This window comes from Humulus lupulus, chromosome 5 (assembly GCF_963169125.1).
Source record: "Humulus lupulus chromosome 5, drHumLupu1.1, whole genome shotgun sequence".
Taxonomy (NCBI): Eukaryota; Viridiplantae; Streptophyta; class Magnoliopsida; order Rosales; family Cannabaceae; genus Humulus; species Humulus lupulus.
The window spans coordinates 166,668,402-166,688,899 of record NC_084797.1 but is presented as its reverse complement, the minus strand read 5'-3'; the positions used below and the strand labels follow the sequence as shown (position 1 = coordinate 166,688,899).

The 20,498-nt window shown below is 39.4% G+C and overlaps 1 protein-coding gene across 1 annotated transcript; it reads right to left on the bottom strand.

Annotated features, from left to right (window-relative positions):
* Positions 1 to 8,329: 8,329 nt before the first annotated feature.
* On the bottom strand, positions 8,330 to 11,094 carry LOC133777830 (uncharacterized). The gene is made up of 7 exons (XM_062217579.1): positions 10,870 to 11,094; positions 10,627 to 10,716; positions 10,295 to 10,449; positions 9,686 to 9,806; positions 8,989 to 9,108; positions 8,830 to 8,900; positions 8,330 to 8,740 (listed from the first exon to the last, which is right to left on the bottom strand). Exons 1-7 carry the CDS (start codon positions 10,984 to 10,986, stop codon positions 8,503 to 8,505), a joined length of 912 nt encoding a protein of 303 aa, XP_062073563.1. The 5' UTR covers positions 10,987 to 11,094; the 3' UTR covers positions 8,330 to 8,502.
* Between the last annotated feature and the right edge of the window lie 9,404 nt (positions 11,095 to 20,498).

Below are 20,498 nucleotides of genomic sequence, written 5' to 3'. Positions count from 1 at the left end.
TGTCTTTTAACAAGCTTATGGATGCATGTCAAAAAGACATGCATCATCAAAAGAGGAACTATGAGAAGAAAAAGGAAGTTAAGGGGAAATAGAAAGAAGAAAAATACAGTTTGTATGGTTATGTCCCTGCATTGCAATATTGGGCATATGAGGAAATCCAACAGTTTTCACGTGAGTATGGTATTAACCATGGAAACCGGTTTCTGAGGATGCTCAGTTGGTCGAGCAATAAGGAGCATCCTATTTCGAAGGTCGACCTTGCACTGATGTTCAAGAAGATGAGTGTAAGTTCTTCTATATTATGTCAAAATACATTATTCTTTTGTGGTTTTAAACTAACTTAATGTTTTTTGTTTGATGTAGTTGCTTGTATTGTCCATGTTGAAGCCCTAGCCTTCGGAGATAGATTATTATAACGCTCTGACTGAGGATGATGCTCCCTTGTATCCTGGCTTGGGCCAAGAAGAAGAGGATGAAACTCCCACTGATTTTGAGAAGGTGGCGGAGATAGGTGCTGAGGTTACAAAGACAACCAATATTTTTGTTGATGTTGGCCCTGATGATGAGGATACCCTAGTCCTCATTGGCCCCACACCCTCGGCCCCATCCCCATCGGTAGCCGCTGCCCCAGCTCCTGATCAACCTGATTTACAAGAGGTGTTGGAGAGGTTGGAGCAAGTCGAGAGTCGTTAGGATACCGTCCTACAAAACCAGGCGGTCGTCATGGATGTTATCAATAAGTTCTTGACATTTGTACAAGATCTTCGAAAAGACATGAAAGAATGATTCTGATTCCAATCCACTTGACCTACCAGATGATTATGTCGTACATGACATAGGCACTCCTCCGCCGATTGTACTCACAGCAGGTTCTGAGACCCCAGGTGTTGCTATTATAGAACCTAGGGATGTTTCTGGGGTAGAGTTTGAATTGGCCAAGAGGAAAAGATGCAAACCTAAAAATTTGAAGACTACACCGACCCAACCAGGAAGAAACCTCGTGTGGATGCAATCGATGACGTGCCATTAGTCCTCGAACCTCTGAAGAAGCCACTTGCTAGATAGTACAGGACGGTCGGCAAGTGGATGTTTGGTGATATTCCTAACAAGACGAAGAGGGATGTCCAAACCGAGATGCATGGTACGAGTTGGTTTCTGATGCTGAAGACACCACAGTTTTGGCTCGTTGATGGGGTAAGAATTTTTTTTAATACCTTTTATCTTGTTTGTATTTCCAAAATTTGCATGTGGTTTGTATAGGGTTCGATGTTGGTTCGATGGAGTTCGATGGAGTTCGATGGGTACTTGGCAGGTGTAATGCCCCGGATTCCCTGATGTGGTTTAACGGCTGGATTTGTAGGCCGGGAGGGCCATAATTGTTTAATTATGCCATTAAATGTGTTTATGCATGTTTATGAGAATTATATTATAATATAATGTTAATTGTAGGCATGTCAGTGATATATGCTGAGACCACATTATGATGTGGGTTTGTTCGAGTTATTCGACATGAGACGATCGTAGATTATTGATTAGCGGTTTAGTCACAACAGGTTTAAGTGTCGGGACTTGGGTTGAGTCTCGGGGTGATTTTTATGATTAGAGCGTTACCGGGAGATAAAGGGTAACGGGAGGTGAATCATTGGTGTTTATGATTTTTGAGAATAGCGGGAATTAGAGAGCATTAATTATGATTAACGAGTTAGGAGGAAAGTACCAAATATGCCCTTGGGAGTCTTTAGAAAGTATTAATTGACCTAGGGGTGAAATGGACATTTCACCCCTAGGATAGATATATCACTTGTTGGCTGAAGAAAGTAGTGAAAACAGAGTATGCAAAAAGAAGTTCTCCCGTACCTTGTTCTCTTCACTTTTTCTTTGTGGTTTTAGAGCCAACTTTGAGGATTCTAGCTTGGGAAGCAAGCCTTGGGAGTTTGGGAGTGTGTTCCATCATTGAAGAGCTTCATAAGCCAAGCTTTGGGTAAGTTTCTAACCATGGTTTTCTCTGGTTTGCTCTGTTTTGGTTTGTTTTGCAGCTGAGATTTCTAGGGTGAATTTGTGGTTTTTGTTGGGAGTTTTGGCTAGGGTTCCCATGCTTGTGATGTTTGGGGTGTGTTAGGATGGTTTTTGGGTTTATTTGGCATCAAGAATAGGCTTTGGAAGATTGGAGATCGAGTTGGAAACGAAGGAGATGAAGAAGGTCGGTTCAGGGGTGTTTTGGGCTGGAGGTAGCGCTCCTCAGGAGGCTTTCTGGTGCTTGGGAGGTTCTGAGTAGAGCGCTGTGGCGCTAGGGGTTGAGCGCTGTAGCGCTACCTTGTTCCTTCCAAACCCCGTTTTGAGTGTTTTTGACTTGGGGTTTCAATCCTTAAGGCCCGGGATCGAATCTACTCACCGTGTGGGCATGTTTCGAGGTCCCGAGGATGGTGCTTAGGTTAAGACCCTATTATTGTGGATTCTCATTAGTGGAAGTTATAATTGGTTGTGATTAGGTAACCGCTAAGGAACTAAAAGACTGATCGTTCTCAGGGGTCGTCTTTATCATACTTCTCGCTCGAACTTGAGGTAAGAAAACAGTGTATGGATACAGTTGCACCCTGTACAGGTATATGGCATGCATGGTTTGATATTGAGGCATGTTGGTTGATATATGTGAACGGGGATTGCATATTAAATGCTAGTGAACGCTGATTACCGGTTTGAGACACTGACTAGTCAGGGACCGACTCTAAAGTCGATGATCACGCATTGAATGGCTCTATGGTATTAATGCCGGACCGACCCTAAGGTCGATGAACATATAAGCGCTTGCCTGGTCTACAACCAGATGATTATAGCCAAGGTATATGACCCCGGTGACCGTTTGTCGCATGGCTTAGGGACGTTGTCCATAGCTTCGACTCTAGAGTCGTGAGGAGGGTTATGTTGGTGGCTAATCACCATGCACCTGTCCTGATCGAACATATGAAAGAATCACTTAACCATTAAGCCCTGGTGACCCTATCGTCACATGGCTAGAGGGAGCGATGCTCATTACTGTGACTTTTGGCTATTGTCACCTATTCGTTGGACTGATAGTCCTGAATGGTTACTATGATCATTGTTGATATTATATCATGTTTTATCATGTTTTCTTGCTGGGCCTTGGCTCATGGGTGCTATGTGGTGCAGGTAAAGGAAAGGAAAATCTTGGCCAGCCCTGAGTGGAGAGCTTGGGCGGTGTTGTGTACATACAGGGCCGCTTGACCGCCACGGTCAAGGAGTTCTCAGAGGGACTAGGGGTTTACCCTATTTTTGCCGCTTAGGCCGGCGGGGATTGTAAATTTGAAACTGTAGCAACTCTTTTGTATTATGAACTACTTGTAAATATTTTGAAAGGCTCATGAGCAGTTTATTTACTTAATGAAATGTACCCTTTCCTTTTTACTGGTTTTCTACCTTAACCTGATAATAACACTTAGATCACGTTTTTAACCAAAGGACTCGGGTAGCGGGTCAAATTTCCGGTTCACCGTTCACCGTAACTGTTCTGGGGTAACCAGGGCGTTACAGCAGGGGTTGAAATGGGTCTGTTGTCAGGTTCGATGTGGGTTCGATAGCCGTTCAATAGGGTTCGATGGTGTGTTCGATGGGTAGAGGCAGATGCCATGGTTTTAGTAGCTTTAATTTGGGTTCGATAGGGTTCGATGGTGTGTTCGATGGGTAGAGTCAGATGTTTTGGTTGTAGGGGTTCAATATGGGTTCGATCGTGTGTTCGATGGGTAGAGGCAGATGTCGTGGTTGTATGGGTTCGATAGGGGTTCGATAAGGGTTCGATGGGGGTTTGATTGGGATGGTCTTACAAATTTCTTTTCTATTATTTTTGCAGCATATTGATGCGGGCGAGCATTGAGCATTCTCTTCTTGTTATATTTCTTTGCATAAAATTTAAGTTATTAAAAGAATTGTGTATCGAGCATGCATCGAGCTTACATTCAACTTAGGAACATGGAGTAGCATCGAACATACATCGAACATGCATCGAGCATGCATTGGCTGCCATCGAGCATGCAAATCATTAATGACAATCAGCAGTAAAATCCAAGCGTCGAGTAGTTGTCGAGCATGCATCGAGTTTTATTCATTAACGACAATTAGCACTAAAAATTCAAGCGACAAAATTTCATTAACGACAATAAAATACAGAAAAAATAACCTGACCAATCCAGTTTAAATCAAACACAACAAAAATTATACTCAAAGTCGAGCTTTGCATGAGGACTTGTTGTGGCCACGACCACTGCATCTACTGCACTTAGGCATTTTCACATCTTTTTCCCTGCCGATGGCCAACATTTTATCCTTGGTCTTCCTAGCTTTGGCTTCTTTGGATGACCAACTTGTTGTTTCTCTATGGGTACACCAACTACCATATTCTTAATGTCACCTGGAAGTATCCAATCATCCTCGTTCCTAGTTGGGTAACCACCTCAACATCGCCGTCTGCACCAGTTACATGAAACTCGAATTGGCCAAGGGCATAGACATTCATGAACCTTCATTTTTCAGCATTGTTCGATACATCTGCCTCCATCAGGGTGGATAATTTGGTGGTAGTCTTCTCTGTCACACTACGTCGTTCAGAAAACCAAGACTGTAGTGTGAACCGAATGAATTCCAAAAAAATTATAACTGGAAAGGTTCTTGCATCCTTGGTCTTGTTGTTGAAGCTTTCAACATTGTTGCTTGTCATTATATTATATCGTTTCCCAAGAAAGAAAAGGCGAGACCAATTATCGAAACCAATTCCCTCCAGATAAGCAGCTATGGGAGGATTCATTTGCTTAATATTTTCAAAATGCTTTAGACATTCGGTCTTCTTCCATGCATAGGCTGTTGCCCACATCTCATCGTGACAGTGATCAGTCTTGAACTTAGCTTTCACATTCATACTGATGTGATGGTAACATGCGCCGTGGTAGGCATCAGGAAAGACAGCTTCTAGAGCATGAATAATGCTAGCGTGCCTATCTGACACAAAAGCCAGGTCACCAACGTCCCCAATGACTACCTTCAACTTCGTCATGAAATATTTCCACGAGTTGTGGTTCTCACTATCCATCAACCCGAACGCAATTGGATATAAATGACTATTCACATCCAAAGCAATGGCACATAGCATATGATCATCGTACTTGTTCTTCAAGAACGTGCCATTCACACATATCACAGGATGATAAAATCTGAATCCCCTCCTACAAACTCCAAGGGAAAAGAAGCAATATAGGAAACGATCATCTTCAGTGACAAAATCAGTAATTGTACCTGGATTCTTTTGCTACAACATGTGCAAGTAGGATGGCAACTTACAATATGAATCTTCATATGTCCCCCTAACATTCGTAAGTGCCTTTTCATAACTCATATCAATATCGAAATTTTTCTTCGCATCCTCCTTTATGTTGTTTTCCATGTAGCTGGTCCCATCAACTGCGTATTTGTTCTTTATGAGGTGCCCAAAGACCCACGGTGCAGCTTGACGATGACCTTTTTGTCGTACTTCTAGTGAGCATGTGCCTACGCTCTTGTACACTGTGATCTCAAACATGGGGGACATTGGTAGTTTTTTCCCTCTCAGTCTCCAACAACAGTTAGGATCTTTGCATGTAATATACCACAGGTCAGTACCAGACTTTTTCACCATATATTCAAAGTTATTATTCATTGCAAATAGAGCAACTTTGGTTTTTAAATCAATCTTGTCCTCAAAAGTCTTCCCAACATATATTTCTCCTATTGGTGCACTAGATGATGAGGAATGGGTTTTAGCAAATGCATCAATATCTTCTTTTGTAAACATTGGGGCACTCCATCTGGTGTGATCTTCTCTGGATAAAATTGTCTCCCTCCACCTAGTGTTATCTTCTGTCCGAGCAAGACGATTATTGCTTCTGACAAGTGTTCGGCATCCTTGAGTTGGGAGGTGTGCCAATGCAAGAGCCAGTCCTAACTCTTCTTCTACTTGTTGGGCTTGGGAAATGTCTAACTCCTCATTTGAAACATTTGCACTATAATATGAGTCATACTCAGAACCATCATCATTATCTTCAAAGCAATTACCAACTGGATCATCATTCACGTAGGGATCGTACTCATATGCCTCAAGCACACCTGTGGGACCTCCATGTGGTATATCAATCTGAAATGTAGCCATTGGATCAGTAACTGGAACAAAAGTTCCCACCTCGCTAAAATGCTTGTAACTGCTACCTGCAGGAGATGGATCGACACTGGTCGTATCTTTTTTGTTCACACTAGGAGAAGGATCTGATATGACATTCTTCTTAACTGGAGTCACACATAAGGCCATCTGTTCTTTCAAGCTTATTCCTAAGAATGCACGAACTTGAAGATCATTCCTCAATTGAATCGGTGCAAATGGTTGGTCGCCGCATACGTATGACACCTCGAGTTTCATTCCATACACCTCTCTATCCACCTGAAATGTCTCGTGCAGTATGTCAAGTAGTTGCAAGTAAGTGACATCATTCTCTATTGGTATCACTTCACCTTCAACATCCTTAAAATACCATTTCCTACCATCTGTTTCCCAAACACCATTGTAAGAACAAATACGTAAACAATAGAACCTTAAATAAAATAAAAAAACACAAATACAATTAGCTGAAAAACTAGAAAAAAAAAAACCAGCAAGCATGCGTCGAGGAGCCCATTGAGTATGCCTCGACGACCAACGAGCAAGAAACAATAACCATCGAGCACACCAAAAAATAGAATGAAAATGCACACCATCGAGCCTGCATCGAGTAAACATCAAGCATGCATGAAAACATGCAAAATCACACTATCATCGAGCTTATATCGAACAGGCATCGAATAACAATCGAGCATGTATGAAAACATGCAAAATCACACTTTCGTCGAGCTTATATCGAGCAGTCATCGAGTAACAATCGAGAATGTATGAATCATGAGAATGCACATGACCTTCGAGTCATCATCGAGCATGCATGAAATCGTGAGAATGCACATTACCATTGAGCTTGCATCGAGGAGGTATTGAGTAACCATCGAGCAAGCGTGTAACTGTAAAAAATGATGTGCCATCGAGCAGGATCGAGCAACCATCTAGCACAACTCAAACCCAGAAAAATTGTAGAAAACGTTGATCGACAAAAAAACAAAAAATATGTGCAAATATTGCTCAGATCTATTCAAATTGCCCAAAAAGTTTAAAGGAAACATTACTAATCCAAATATTTAAGAAACAATTTTCTTACCCATAAGTTTTTACTCCAAGATTCCTCAAAATTTACTTTGGTCTTGATCTCTACAAATGGTTTCCTCTTAGGGAGGAGCTCGGCTGTTGGTAGTGCTCGGATCTCTACCTGTGGTGCTCTTAGTGGTGTTGTGAGGTGAGGTGAGGTGAGTGAGAGAGAGTGAACCAAGAGAGAGAGAGAGAGAGAGAGGAGGAAACGAGAAGAGGGTAAGGGAATTGTGGCAGAGGCATTTTAGGTACTGTCAAAACTTTTGGCATTATTTTGAAATGATCAAAGAGCCTAGTATATTTTTTACTTAATACCCCACATTAAGCATAAAAGTTCAAATTTCCCGACTCTTATTTGGCACTTAATAGAAAAAAGTTAACGTGAGGTACCTAGGTTGTCAAGAAATGCTGACGGAAGATATTTATGCGTCAAAAGAGAGTTATGTATTAATCTATTAAATTTGAAAAACTTATGTATTTTCGCCGCTAATTACTCTAGAAGATATTAGAAAAAAAAATTAATCTAATAACTTTCACAATTCCCTTGGGATAACTAGGGATGTATATTTTTCTCATGATGACTCTTCCCGAATGAGGCAAGAATTCCAAGTCTAAACGAGGAACAAGATGAGGATAGGGCCCAGTTTAATATTTTATTTTATTTTATATGTTTCTTTATGTGATATTAGTATTTTTTTAAAAAAAGATTTTTCATTTTACTTTTAGACAATCTTTGAACTATTAATATGTTATAATACATGTTAATTTTATGTAATCTAACTTTTCCCGACAAGGAATATGCGGGATGGTGGCGAGATTTATTTTTAAAACATTTAACTAGTTTTTCTAATCGGACAAATGATCAATCGCATTATTCGAAAAGGTGACTTTTACATAAATTTAGAGATGAGCACTATCCCATTGCTTGAAAATTTTGCTCTTCATTCGTTCTCCAAGGTATTTCCTAAAATAAATATACTTATCAACTGCTATTTCCCTAGTTTATGCTTTTGTTTAGAGAAAACAAAAGAGAATGAAGACGAACCATGAAATAATCACCACCGCTGAACCATGAAACTAAATAAATGCACTTTGATTTCATTTGTGCATTGTGCAAGCATCTATAACACAGGCATGAGATGAAGGTTAAAATTTTTGGGCTAGTGAAAGAGACTCCACAGTTTGCAACTAATTATAACTGGGTTAATGAATATCTTACAACAAGATAATACAAACCATCAGCTGTCTTCATCTTCCTCTGGTTTCACGAAAAACTCTATATATGCAATTCGGCTTGGTTGCTGATAACCTGCAGAATCAATGTGTGGATGTGCAGTTGATGTTCTTGCCACGGAAACTAGGTGCTGAACTTTAAGCAATCCACCTCTGCCAATGGTCAACTTGCTTCCTCGATTATCTCTAACGACACTGCCAGGTATGTTTGAAGTTGTGGCTCGAAGGAACTTGTATTTGTACCTAGTTATATCATCAAAGAACTAAGAGATGAAGCAAAGCAACTAGATTATAGAACTGGAGATGATTACCCAATATAGCTATTAAATTACCCGTAAGACACTTGATGATCACAATGAAATGCCATTAAAAGATCAGCATTTGCATAATACATGAAGTCTATCTGCACAAGGCAGATGAAGGTTGAGACCATAAAATACATCAATTGTGGTTACCAAGTGCTTACTTCAAAGTTGAAAATTGAAATCTACCTGCAAATCTCCATGTCCATCGCTTCTGAAGGTAACACAAGGGGGAGATGGTTGTAGAGTGATCTGGATGCTTGCTCCAGGCCATTCAAGATCATCGACTGCTTCCTTCAATGCAGCAGTCTGTACATCAACTATTATGATCTTAATATCAATTGTACCAAAAGCTGAACAATTTCAACCATATGAATTTATCAGAAATCACAGCTCTTCATATTGATTTCTCCAGAGCTCACTCTCTTTCGGTTATATTCCTATTCAACAAATTTTTTTATGTTCATACAACAGTAGAGAGTTTTCACATGTCCTGGTGGAAAGTAATACTGCAATAGTTTCTTTGGCTTTCCACGTTTTTTTAGTTAAGAAACGATACTATATCAATTTTATAGATAAAATACAATCAATAGATCGTAAAGTTTTCAAAATAGATAATGTCATGATCTCCAATCCCGAACAAGAAGAGTAACTGAATGACAATGAAAATCCTTCATCCATAATGCTACTCAAAATTTATACTTTATCCTGGATCTGGATCTTGTGTAACTATCTTTATTTTCATGTTATTGGTGATTGATTTTAGAATGGACAGCACAAGTGAAATAATATTGTATAAGAATTGAAAAGTTTGTCACTGTTTTCAGTCTGATTTTGAGACAAACAAAAAATTGTTTTGTCTCATATTCAGAAATGGAGGATGCACCTTAACAGTAAAAGTGAGTGGTGTGCTCCCTGCAGGTTCAAAATTGTAATCCCATGATATTGTCTCTGGGATCCTCGTCCTGATCTCTGCATAAATGCCCGAGTCTAGTGAATCAACAGACCTAAGAAAACATATATGGAAATGGTCAAGTGAAGGATTTAAACTCCCGAAACAATACAGACAAAAAAAAAAAAGATCATGAACCAACTGTATGAGCAGCAACATGTTGTGCTAATACACCCTTTAGTGAATAAAAAAATATATACTTGCAGTATCTGTTCACATAGCCTGAGCAAGAAAATATTGACTCATGCTCTGCAATATGAGTTCAAATTTAAGTTTGTCAACTTTTTCGCTTTCTCCCATTTCTCAAAACATAACATCACTGATGGACATTGATTATTCAGTTTCAGGAAAAATAACATCCCTAATGATGACCATTGTTCTCACCAATGCACCAACATTCGAGCAGATGAAATGCTTATAGTCTCCATTATAAGGCCGGTGATGCCTATATCTCAAGAAGTTGGTAAAAAGCATTAACTAAAGAGCCTAGCAAAGTGTTTTCAGTCTTTATCACAAAAAGATAATGCTTATAACAAATCATACTTGAGAAGAAGTTGCATGTCAGGTCCAGGATATCGAATTTCGATTGTACTTGAATGCCCAGGAACCGAAAATGTGTTCAAGCAATCGACAAACAACCCCAAACTCACTCCAAATCGAGGTCGGCCTTCGGCGCCATACTCGTAACGAGTAAAAAGCTATGGCAAATCAAGGACAAGGAATAACATCGATAACTCTACTAGATAAGAAAATTTTCAAAAACAGTTTGATTCACTGATTGGTTTATGAGAAAAATAAACGCTCAAATAATCTGAAAACAAAATCACCAGTTTAGGTTTACGAATTCAGAAGGAGCCAAAAGCTGAAATCAGTACCTCGCACTGTAGATAAACCTTGGCCTGAAGACAATTTGTTTCCTCGACGATTAAAACGATGCCATGCTCAGATAATTCGATCACCGCATCCTTTATGGTTTACATTCGGGTAAATTGACCAGCCACGAACATTAATAATAAATAGAAATTGATACAAGTAAAGAAGCTGCATGATTCTTAATTTTTTTTCGGGAAAAAAACAGAAAATTGGGGGAAAGAAAGGTAAGGAGAGAAGAGAAAGACCTGATGGCGTTTCCATCTGACGGCGGTGAGGGCGTCCACCATACCTTGGACGTTGTCGAGCTGGCAGACCAGATCGGGGGCATCCGAATCCATTGCCATTCCTTGTGACTCCTCCATTCTACTCTTTCTCCTTCCCGCCAAAGTATGACCTCAATGTTTACTCCATTTCCCTCCTTTGTTGTTCTTTTCTTCCTCTTCCCTCGGCCATCTACCCAAAAGAAAATAACATATTGGTCCTCAGTCTTATTTTAATACTAGCATGAACTTTTAGTTTTAAAAAATTATAAGCATCAATTCTAATACTTTTTCTCAATAATTTTTTTTTTTTGACATTCTTTAATTTTTTTTTTTTTAATTTCAATAATTTTATTTTATAATATTTTCATTTTTTTAAAAAAAGAATTCTTCTTTTAACAAGTTTAGAAAAATATAAGTACAAGTTGATAAAAAAATATATAATATACATTGTTGACCCACGAATTGGCAAACAACACTAAGTCAAACAAACGATAAGAAATAAGAAGTGAACTCGATAATTATAAACGACACACAAATTTATAGTGGTCCGGTCTTGATAGTCGGTAATAACATATGTCTACTTAGTACTATTATTTATGTAAAGTTCACAAAATCTACAATCAGATGAATTGAATCAACCGAGCTTCACAAGTTAAGAGAGAGGATACAAGACCGTGTATAAAAACACTCTGAATCTTATGAATCTCTGAAAAGAATTCTCCCCTAATGCATCATTGAGTCATTTATTTATAGGCTCAAGAACGTACATAAATGGGTCATGGGCCTTGCATAATTTGTATAATAACACATGAATAAAATACAAATAAACCGATTATCACATAAATGTCTCAGTTTTAACTAATCTCGAGCTTTTTTCGCATTCCCTTGAGCAGACTTGGTCGTGGCATTTGACCTGTAGTTTATCAGCTGCTCTGCACAGCCTTTGAACTCGTGTTGCCTGACGAGTCCCATTTTTATATTTGGTCGCGGGTCGACATGTCTTCCATTAATGAGTTGTCATGTGCCTTCCACGTGCCCTGTTTCATGCCATGTCATCATGCTAATTTTTTGGGAAACATTTGCCCCCCAAGCTTATTATGATGCGATCAGCACTAAATAAACTTATTCGACCAGCAATCCCTGGCCTGTCAAATCCACTGTACTTTTATCCCCTCAAAATATTAAATAATTTTGATTTTACGGGTTCCGAGGTGGAACTAGCGGTTCTATGCTTCCCAATGCTTCCAAACCCTCTTTCTTAATCATGAAATTTCACCTACCCTACTCAGTATAAATAGCCTTTACCTTTTTTCTCATTTTTTACTTTTGCATTCTCTTTCCTCAAGAATACCCAAAGTTTCTTCAAGCACTTTCTAGCAATTCGAGATGATTTCCAGGCTTTCGTAATGAGTTTCCATGCAATTTCTTCAGTAAAATTCACTTCAAGTAAGTTTTCGACCAACTTCTCTTTATTTGTTGGTAATTCTCTCGCATTTTCACCATGATTTTACATTTTTCTAGCTGTTATTTTGAAGTTCTTGATGTTGTTCTTGAGAACAACTGGCTTTTAGGTAAAAATGTGGGTGATTCTGGGTTGAAAAGGGTGTTTTGGGTAGTATTTAAGCATGTATAGACATTAGGAAGGGTATACTAGGGTATCACAATGGTTTTTTTTTTTTGCCTAAAATCGAAGTAAAATTTCGATTTTGGGATTTAAGAAAAATCTAGGTTTTTCCCACCTGTTTTTTTCTTTTTTTCGATGAATCAACAGTGTATTCAAAACTCCAAACAACCTTTACAACCTAAAAGCATCTTCCATAGAAGACCTTAATATATTAACAATTCTATACAAGACAAAATTTTTTATTTTCCTTTTCTTTTCTTTACAATTCGGCAAACTAGTTTTTGTCCTCTTGACTAACCTTTCTAGGCATAGCACAAGTTACTCTAAGCTTTACAGCTTCCTTAGTCCTCCTTATAATCACCTCTTGACTTCTAGAGCTAATCTTCAATACTTCCTCATTTCGAGCACGCCACAAGTGATACACCAGGGCTGTCAAGGCTGCTGCAAGAACCATTTTCTTGAACCGGGACTGCTTGGATCGCTCTATCCACCTGATCAAGGTCTAGAGGTCTTCAGCCCTTACATTCTAATCGAGCCAAGCTTTCAACACTTGAAGACAAGCATGGCTAAAAGAGCAATTGAAAAACAAATGCTCCACATTCTCTTTGTGAATATTACATAATCCACACACTTCTTCATCAATCACCTTGAACTTAAAGAGCCTAACTTTTGTTTTCAATTTGTCTTGGATAGCCATCCAAAGAATGAAACTATGTTTGGGAACATTTAGCCTTCCCCAAACTTGTTTATCCCATTTTACTTTCTCCCGAGGATCAATCAACAACTTATACCCTTTTGAGATCTTGTACTCTTCATTTTGCAATTGCTGAAACTCCTTGAGAGCTCTAACTTCTTCTTTAATAGCCACTATCTTCTTCCAATACCAGCTACTTTGCATAGGAGCCTCACAATCCCACCAATTCTCTTCTTCAATGTACACATCATGCACCCATTTAACCCACATATTATCCTTCTTCGTAGCAATTGCCCAAACATAATTGATCATGGCTGCTTTGTTCCATTCGACAATGTTCTTGAAACCCAAGCCCCCTTCTCCTTTAGTCCGACACAAAGAATCCCAGGCCACTGCTCCCGGACCTAAGAAAACTGCTTGACTCTTCCAAAAAAAAATCCTACAAACACCTTCCATCCCTCTAAGAACTTTCTTTGAAAGCACCATGATCTGACTCTAGTATGAGTGAATAGGCAATAACACTGAATTGATCAACAAAGCTCTTCCCACAAAAGATAAATTTCTTTAACTCCAACTTTTTATCCTTGCTGTCATTTTTTCAACTAACAAAGTACATTCATTAGCTGAAATTCTTTTAGCACAGATGGGAATTCCCAAATATTTAAATGGCACCTGACTTCGGCTGAACCCCGATACATCAATGATCCGCTGAATTTCCTTTTCTTCCATGCCCGAACAGTAGATAGCAGACTTTTTCTGGTTTGGGTGCAATCTGGAGGTGTTGGAGAATAATTTCAAGCCTTGTAACATGTAATATACACTCCTATAATCCCCTTTGCAAAATAATAGCACATCATCCGCAAACGAGAGGTGATTTAGCTTCACACCCGCACATCTTTCATGAAAACTAAAATCAGATTTCTCTCCAATTTTTTTCATAATCCTAGATAAGTATTCCATCCCTAACACAAAGAGCAATGGAGACATGGGGTCACCTTGCCTCAATCCTCTTTTTGCTTCAAAGAACCCATGTAAGGATCCATTAAACATTAGAGAAAATCTAGGAGTACTTATACAAGTCATCACCAGTTTGATAAACTTACTTGGGAATTCAAAAGCATACAACATTTCTTCGATGAAGCTCCATTCTATTGTGTCATAAGCTTTTTGCAGATCCAATTTAAACATACAATTAGGCCTAGTGTTCTTCCTCCCATAATGTCTGACTAGATCTTGACAGATCATGATGTTGTGGGCAATAGATCTTCCTTTTATAAAACCTCCCTGATTCTGTGCTACTATTTCTGGTAAGATAAGTTTTAGTCTTGAGCAAATGAGTTTTGTAGCAACTTTGTACAGAACATTACAGCAAGCAATAGGTCTGTACTCCGTCACTGAGTTCAGGCATTTGCATTTGGGGATCAAAGTCAAGATTGTGGAATTTATTTCTCTTAGCAGCTTTCCCGAGTGCAAGAAAGAAGTTACAGCAGTGATGACATCTTCTCCAACTATACTCCAGTTATCTTGGAAGAAAAAGCTTCCATAGCCATCGGGCCCCGGAGCCTTAAGCCCGGGAATGTCAAAGAAAGCTTTCTTAACTTCATCTCGAGAGTACTCCTTCAATAAAAGTTTAGCATGTTGCTATGTCACTTTAGGGCCCTGTTGCATAATAACACTTTGCACACTTCTCCTTTGTTCCATTTTAGTCCCAAGTAACTGTTTATAATAAAGTAAGAAAGCATCAGTTACCTCTTTAGGTGATTCCACTCTAACCCCATCTGAATTAATAATGGAGTATATCCTACTTTGCAACTTCCTTTCCCGAATACAAGCATGATAGAAGGAAGTATTTTCATCACCACCTTTTGCCCAATTCATTTTTGCCTTTTGTTGGAGAAAAGAGCCATATGCCTTATTTAGTTCTGCAAACTTCTCTCTGTTCGTAAGCTCCTGAGAATGCAGCTCGTGATTCATCGGGTCTGCATGTAGTTTCTGTTGTGATTCCAGGAGTTTTACACGGGCACTTTCAACTGCAGCATGTAAATTAGAAAATCCCAGCTTGTTTATCTCCTTCAAGACCTGTTTCAAAGCCTTAAGTTTACTGACCACTTGATACATTGGAGTTCCAGATCTATGTTGATTCCAGCAACGCTTTACTCGATCCCCAAAACCAGGAAAAGAGCTCCACATTCTGAAATACTTGAACGGCTTTTTCCCACTAAACTCCTCTTGATAAACTGTAAGTAACCCGGGGCAGTGATCAAACATACCTTCGAAAAGGAACACTACTTCAACTGCTGAGAAAACATCTAGCCAAGCTTGATTAGCCAATATTCTATCAATTTTCAAGAAAATCCTGTCATCACCATGTTGCTTGTTGGTCCAGGTAAAAAAATTACCACTAAACTTAACATCCTCTAAGCTGCAATCTGCTACACATCTAGCAAACTCATTCGAGGAGTTAAACTTCACCTTAGTACCAATTCTCTCATCTTTGCTCAATATATCATTAAAATCCCCAAGAACTAGCCACGGTTCTAAGGCAGCCAAAGCACACAAGTCTTTCCACAAAGCTCTTCTTTCATCTTCTTTATTAAAAGCATAAACAAAAGTCACCTTGAACTTGTTTCTGTCATCAACAGTAGCAACTTTAAGATGAACTTGTTTTTCCCACCTGTTACAAAGGTGAAAAGTTTTCCTTGAAAAACTTTACATTTTGGCTTTTTGATCTTTTTTTCTCCCCTTCTCGTAGATTTCAATTTGTTTATCCATGGTCGGTATTAATTTTCTTCCTAGTCTTACTTATTCTATTGGCCGTAAATTCTCACTTTCCTTTATTCTTCTCAGATATTCATGCACGATCCCTAGGGAGGTGAGAGGCCAATAGACGAAGACCTCCAAGCTTTACTATTCGTAGATACCAAGCAGCTTGTCTTGCCTATATCCCAGATTCCAGCAAAACCAATTCCATCGACCAGTTACTCTAGACTAACTCTTTCTCCTAGCTGACCCAGACGCATACCACAAAGATCCATTCCATGCATGGCACAAGTAAAACAGGTTGCCCAAAAAAATAAAAGACCTCTGATCCTTACATTGGTCGATATGCGGCAAATGCTGAGGGTCCATCAACTAAGCAACCTCCTGAGCTGCTCCTTACCCGTGCCCTTGTAAAAGAAGGCATAAATGAAAAGAATGTAACCCTGGTACCCTCCTAGAATCATATCGAGCAGGATGGTAGTCAAGTATCCCAAGAAGTACGACCTTCATGGGAATACTTTGTACAAACCTACACCTAACCAGTGGTCAGACATGCTTGGTGGAACTTATAGCACCTGGTCGAGGTACCACATCAAGGTAGGGGCAATCTTGCCCATGCACGACTATTTCCGAGGGGTGGCAAACTACTTTGATATCTCCCCTTTCCAAATTACCCTGAATGAATATAAAGTGTTATCCGCAGTCTTTATCCTTTAACACCACAAATAGTGGCCCAAACCTACTCCCCATGAGATCAATTATCTATTTGATCTTAAGTCCAACCCCAACCAGAACAATATGGGGTTCTTCCACTTCTACCACCAGGAATTTGGACACATATTCCTGACCGATAAGACCTACAAATCCAACGTAGAGAAATATTTCCAGGAGTATTTTCTTATGACCAACCTGATCGCGGACAACTTGTCCTTCACTTGGGGAGGTAAACACTTCTCTTAATGACCTTTTTCCATTTACTAGTCGCTTCTTTCTGTTGTGTCTTAGTCTGTTTCTTCAATTTTGGTCCATGGTATCGACCAGAGCCTACTCAAGCAATGGTGGAGAGAGCCACTGTCGTGGCCAGCATGAAATCTATAGAGAAGAGTGTCAAGGAGCTGGTCACATAAAATAATTTAAGTTTGGTCGGCCTTTTAGAACCCTACCAAGATGTGAGGGAGTCGACCGCTGGAAGTGCCACCGGGGAGCAAGATCCCTCCGACCAGCCTCAAGATGCCTCCCGAACCCTTAGGCGTCAACCAACTGGGGTTTCCATTAGGGAGCCTAGCTCCATTCCCCAACCAGCACCTATTCCCCCTTCCCACGGGAAGGGAAAACAAAAGCTGCCCATGCACCCTGGCTGAGTAGACGACTCGTTTGAGGATGAAAATGGTACAGACCTTTTTACTCTTTTAAACATGTTGCCCATTCCTAATAGTCAGTTCGATAGGGATGCCAACTTTATTTCTTTGACTAGTAGCTTTAATTTAGCATTCTTCGAGGTCAATAGTGTTTGTAGCAGTAGTAGCTTAGAAATTGTATCGACCAGTAATTGTAGTTCGGGTATATAACTTAGAACTTTTCTCTGTTTGTTTTGCCGTATTCTTGTGAATATTGGACTAATTTTTTGATCATTTGCCAATCATTCATGCTAACAACGCCTTCAACCTCTACACCTTGGGTGGCCAAGCTACTGGCTCGAAAAGGTATAGCGGAAAATAGGCTGGAGGCACAAGTAGGGCTCCCCCCAAACAAAAAGTCTCAACCAACAGAGACTCCCCCACCTAAGGAGATGAATCCCCCTCCTTCCAAGACGAAAAATCCTCCACCTTCTCCTTAGCCAGAGTCTTCCATCGAGTAGGTGGAAGAACCCTCGGTGAATGAAATGTTGACCAATGCCTCCAACTCTAAAATCGACAAGCTGCAGAAGGTGGCGAAACATCGTCTCAGCAAACAAGCATTTTTCTGTCTCACCTTGTTGAAAGTTGACCAGGTCATTGGTTGCAGTTTCAATGAGCTTCTTGGTGTACGTTCTCTTAACTTTATTTTCTCTGCTCGATGCTTATTATTTTCCACCATAATGACATGATTTTCAAACTTTTATGCTGATTGCAGCCTATCCTCACTCTTAACAATGGGTGGCACAGTGTCTAGGAGGAAAACTCCAAATTTGCTGAGGAACAGAAAAGTTGGGCCAGCAAGCAGCAGGCTACGAAAGAGGCCAATAAAGCCCTCAGTGAGGAGCTGAAGAGAACAAAGGAGGATCTAGACAAAGCCCTTAAGTCAAGGGAAAAATACAAAACTGTGTCCAAGGCAAACCATGCTAAAGCAGTCAAGCTATAGGATGACTTGGTCACCAGTCAAAAGGAGGCCAACGAGCTGGAAGAAAAGGTGAAACAACTTGAGGAGACTAATGCGAGCAACCTTGATAGATTCCAAGGTGCAACCTTTAATTGCTTTTATATGTTCTGGAAACATAATCAAAATGTGAATTTTGATTATCTTCCTAAGCAGATAAAGGATGCAGAAATTGCCAAATGCACTGTTCGCCTGGAGGAGGAGAAGAATGCCTCCGCATCTCCTGAGATTTCTTTGGCCACAGGAATAGATGGGGAGAAGGAAGCCAGGGCCACTGTCGACCAACATCCATGACAAGATCCACCATCCCATTAATTTTTTCTTTTTCTTTTGTAATTATAACACCCAGGAAACATGCTCGTGGTGTTGAGACAATTCACTACCTAAGGCAAATTATATTTTTAATTTATACTAGTATTTTTCTATTACATCTGAGTAGTTTTGCTCGTGGTGTAAAGACAAATCATTTTTAGTATTATAATTATTATTATAACACTTGTTCACATGACCGAACATAGCATAACACTTTATATTTTTGTGCAAATTTTTTGAAAAATATTATAAGTGTTGTTGCATGCTTTCCCTTATTTTGCTCGTGTGTTTATATATTTTCACATGCCTTGCTTGACATAGTATCTTATATTCCCCCCCCCCCCCCCCCAAGTGATTGAGGGGCTTAAGGTGCTCGATCACTTGCCATTAACCAATACATGTTCGAACATACTTGCTCGCATATCTTATATGTTTTCAATGAATATAGAAAATCAACACACGTAATGAGCAAATACTTGTAAAAATACAATAATTGGCAAGAGTAATTGGTTGCGCACAATTCCTTTTATTTATCGTAAAAAAAGGAAAAAAATTTGTGTGTTGTACGAGTGATCAAATGATCTTACACTTATAAGCAACTAGCCATTGTTCAAAACTTGTAAAAATAAACTGTAAATACAAGCCAATTATTTAAAAAAGAAGTGTTCATTGATAATACTTGCGTAGGTGTTCTCCATTCCAATAACGAGGAATGCGATCTTAGTTTAAGCGAGCAAGTTTGTATGCTCATGGTTGGAGAATTTTTTCAAATGATACGGTTCTTCCCAATTTGGCCCAAGGACTATAGCAACCTAGTCACGAGTATTGAGAAAAACCCTTCTAAGTATTATGTCACCAACATCAAACTTCCTTTCGCGTATTTTAGAGTTGAAATATCGAGCTACCTTTTGTTAATGAATTGCTACTCGTACTTGAGCCTTTTCTCGTCATTCTTCTATCAAGTCTAATAACTATATCAACAACTGGTGATTGGTATCCTGGTCGTATGTTAGCCTTCTATGTGAAGGTGGATCTAGCTCAGCTGGAAGCATGGATTCGTACCCATATGCCAGAGAAAATGGTGTATGGATCTTTTTTGTGTTGTTCTATATGACCAGAGGACTTCAGGTAGTACTTCTTTCTAGACCCCCTTTGCTTGCTCGAGTCTTTTCTTTAGGGTGTCCTTTATTGTTTTATTCACAACTTTGACTTGTCCATTTTCTTGTGAATGGGCTATAGAGGAGAAGATTTTAGTAATGCCATGTCGCTCGCAAAAAATCAGTGAATAGGTCGCTGTCAAATTGTGTGCCATTATCTGACACTATCTTCTTTGGCAGTCCATATCGGCGCACTACATTCTTCATGACAAAATCCAAAACTTTCTTGGTAGTGATTGTTGCAAGTGGTTCAGCTTCAACCCATCTGGTGAAGTAGTCAACAACTAATACTGCATATTGTACACCCATTTTTCTTGCTGGCAAAGCTCCGATTAGGTCTATTCCCCATACAGCAAATGAGCAAGGACTTTGCATTTGTTTGAACTCGTTTAGAGTTGCTCGAGGAATTTTGTAGAATCATTGGCACTTATCACATTTTCACATAAATTCCATAACATCTCATTCACAGTGGGCCAAAAGTACCCTTGTAGCAGGATTTTCTTTGATAGGTTCTACCCCTCAGCATGGTCCTCGTAGAAACCTTCATGTACCTCTTGTAACAATTCTTTAGATTTTTCTTGGGGAATGCATCGTAGTAACAACACAGAATATCTTCTTCGATACAAAATCCCAACTATCAATATAAATCAAGCAGATTGCCTTTGTAGTTTCATCGATTCATTCTGCTCAGGTGGTATTAATCCCTGAT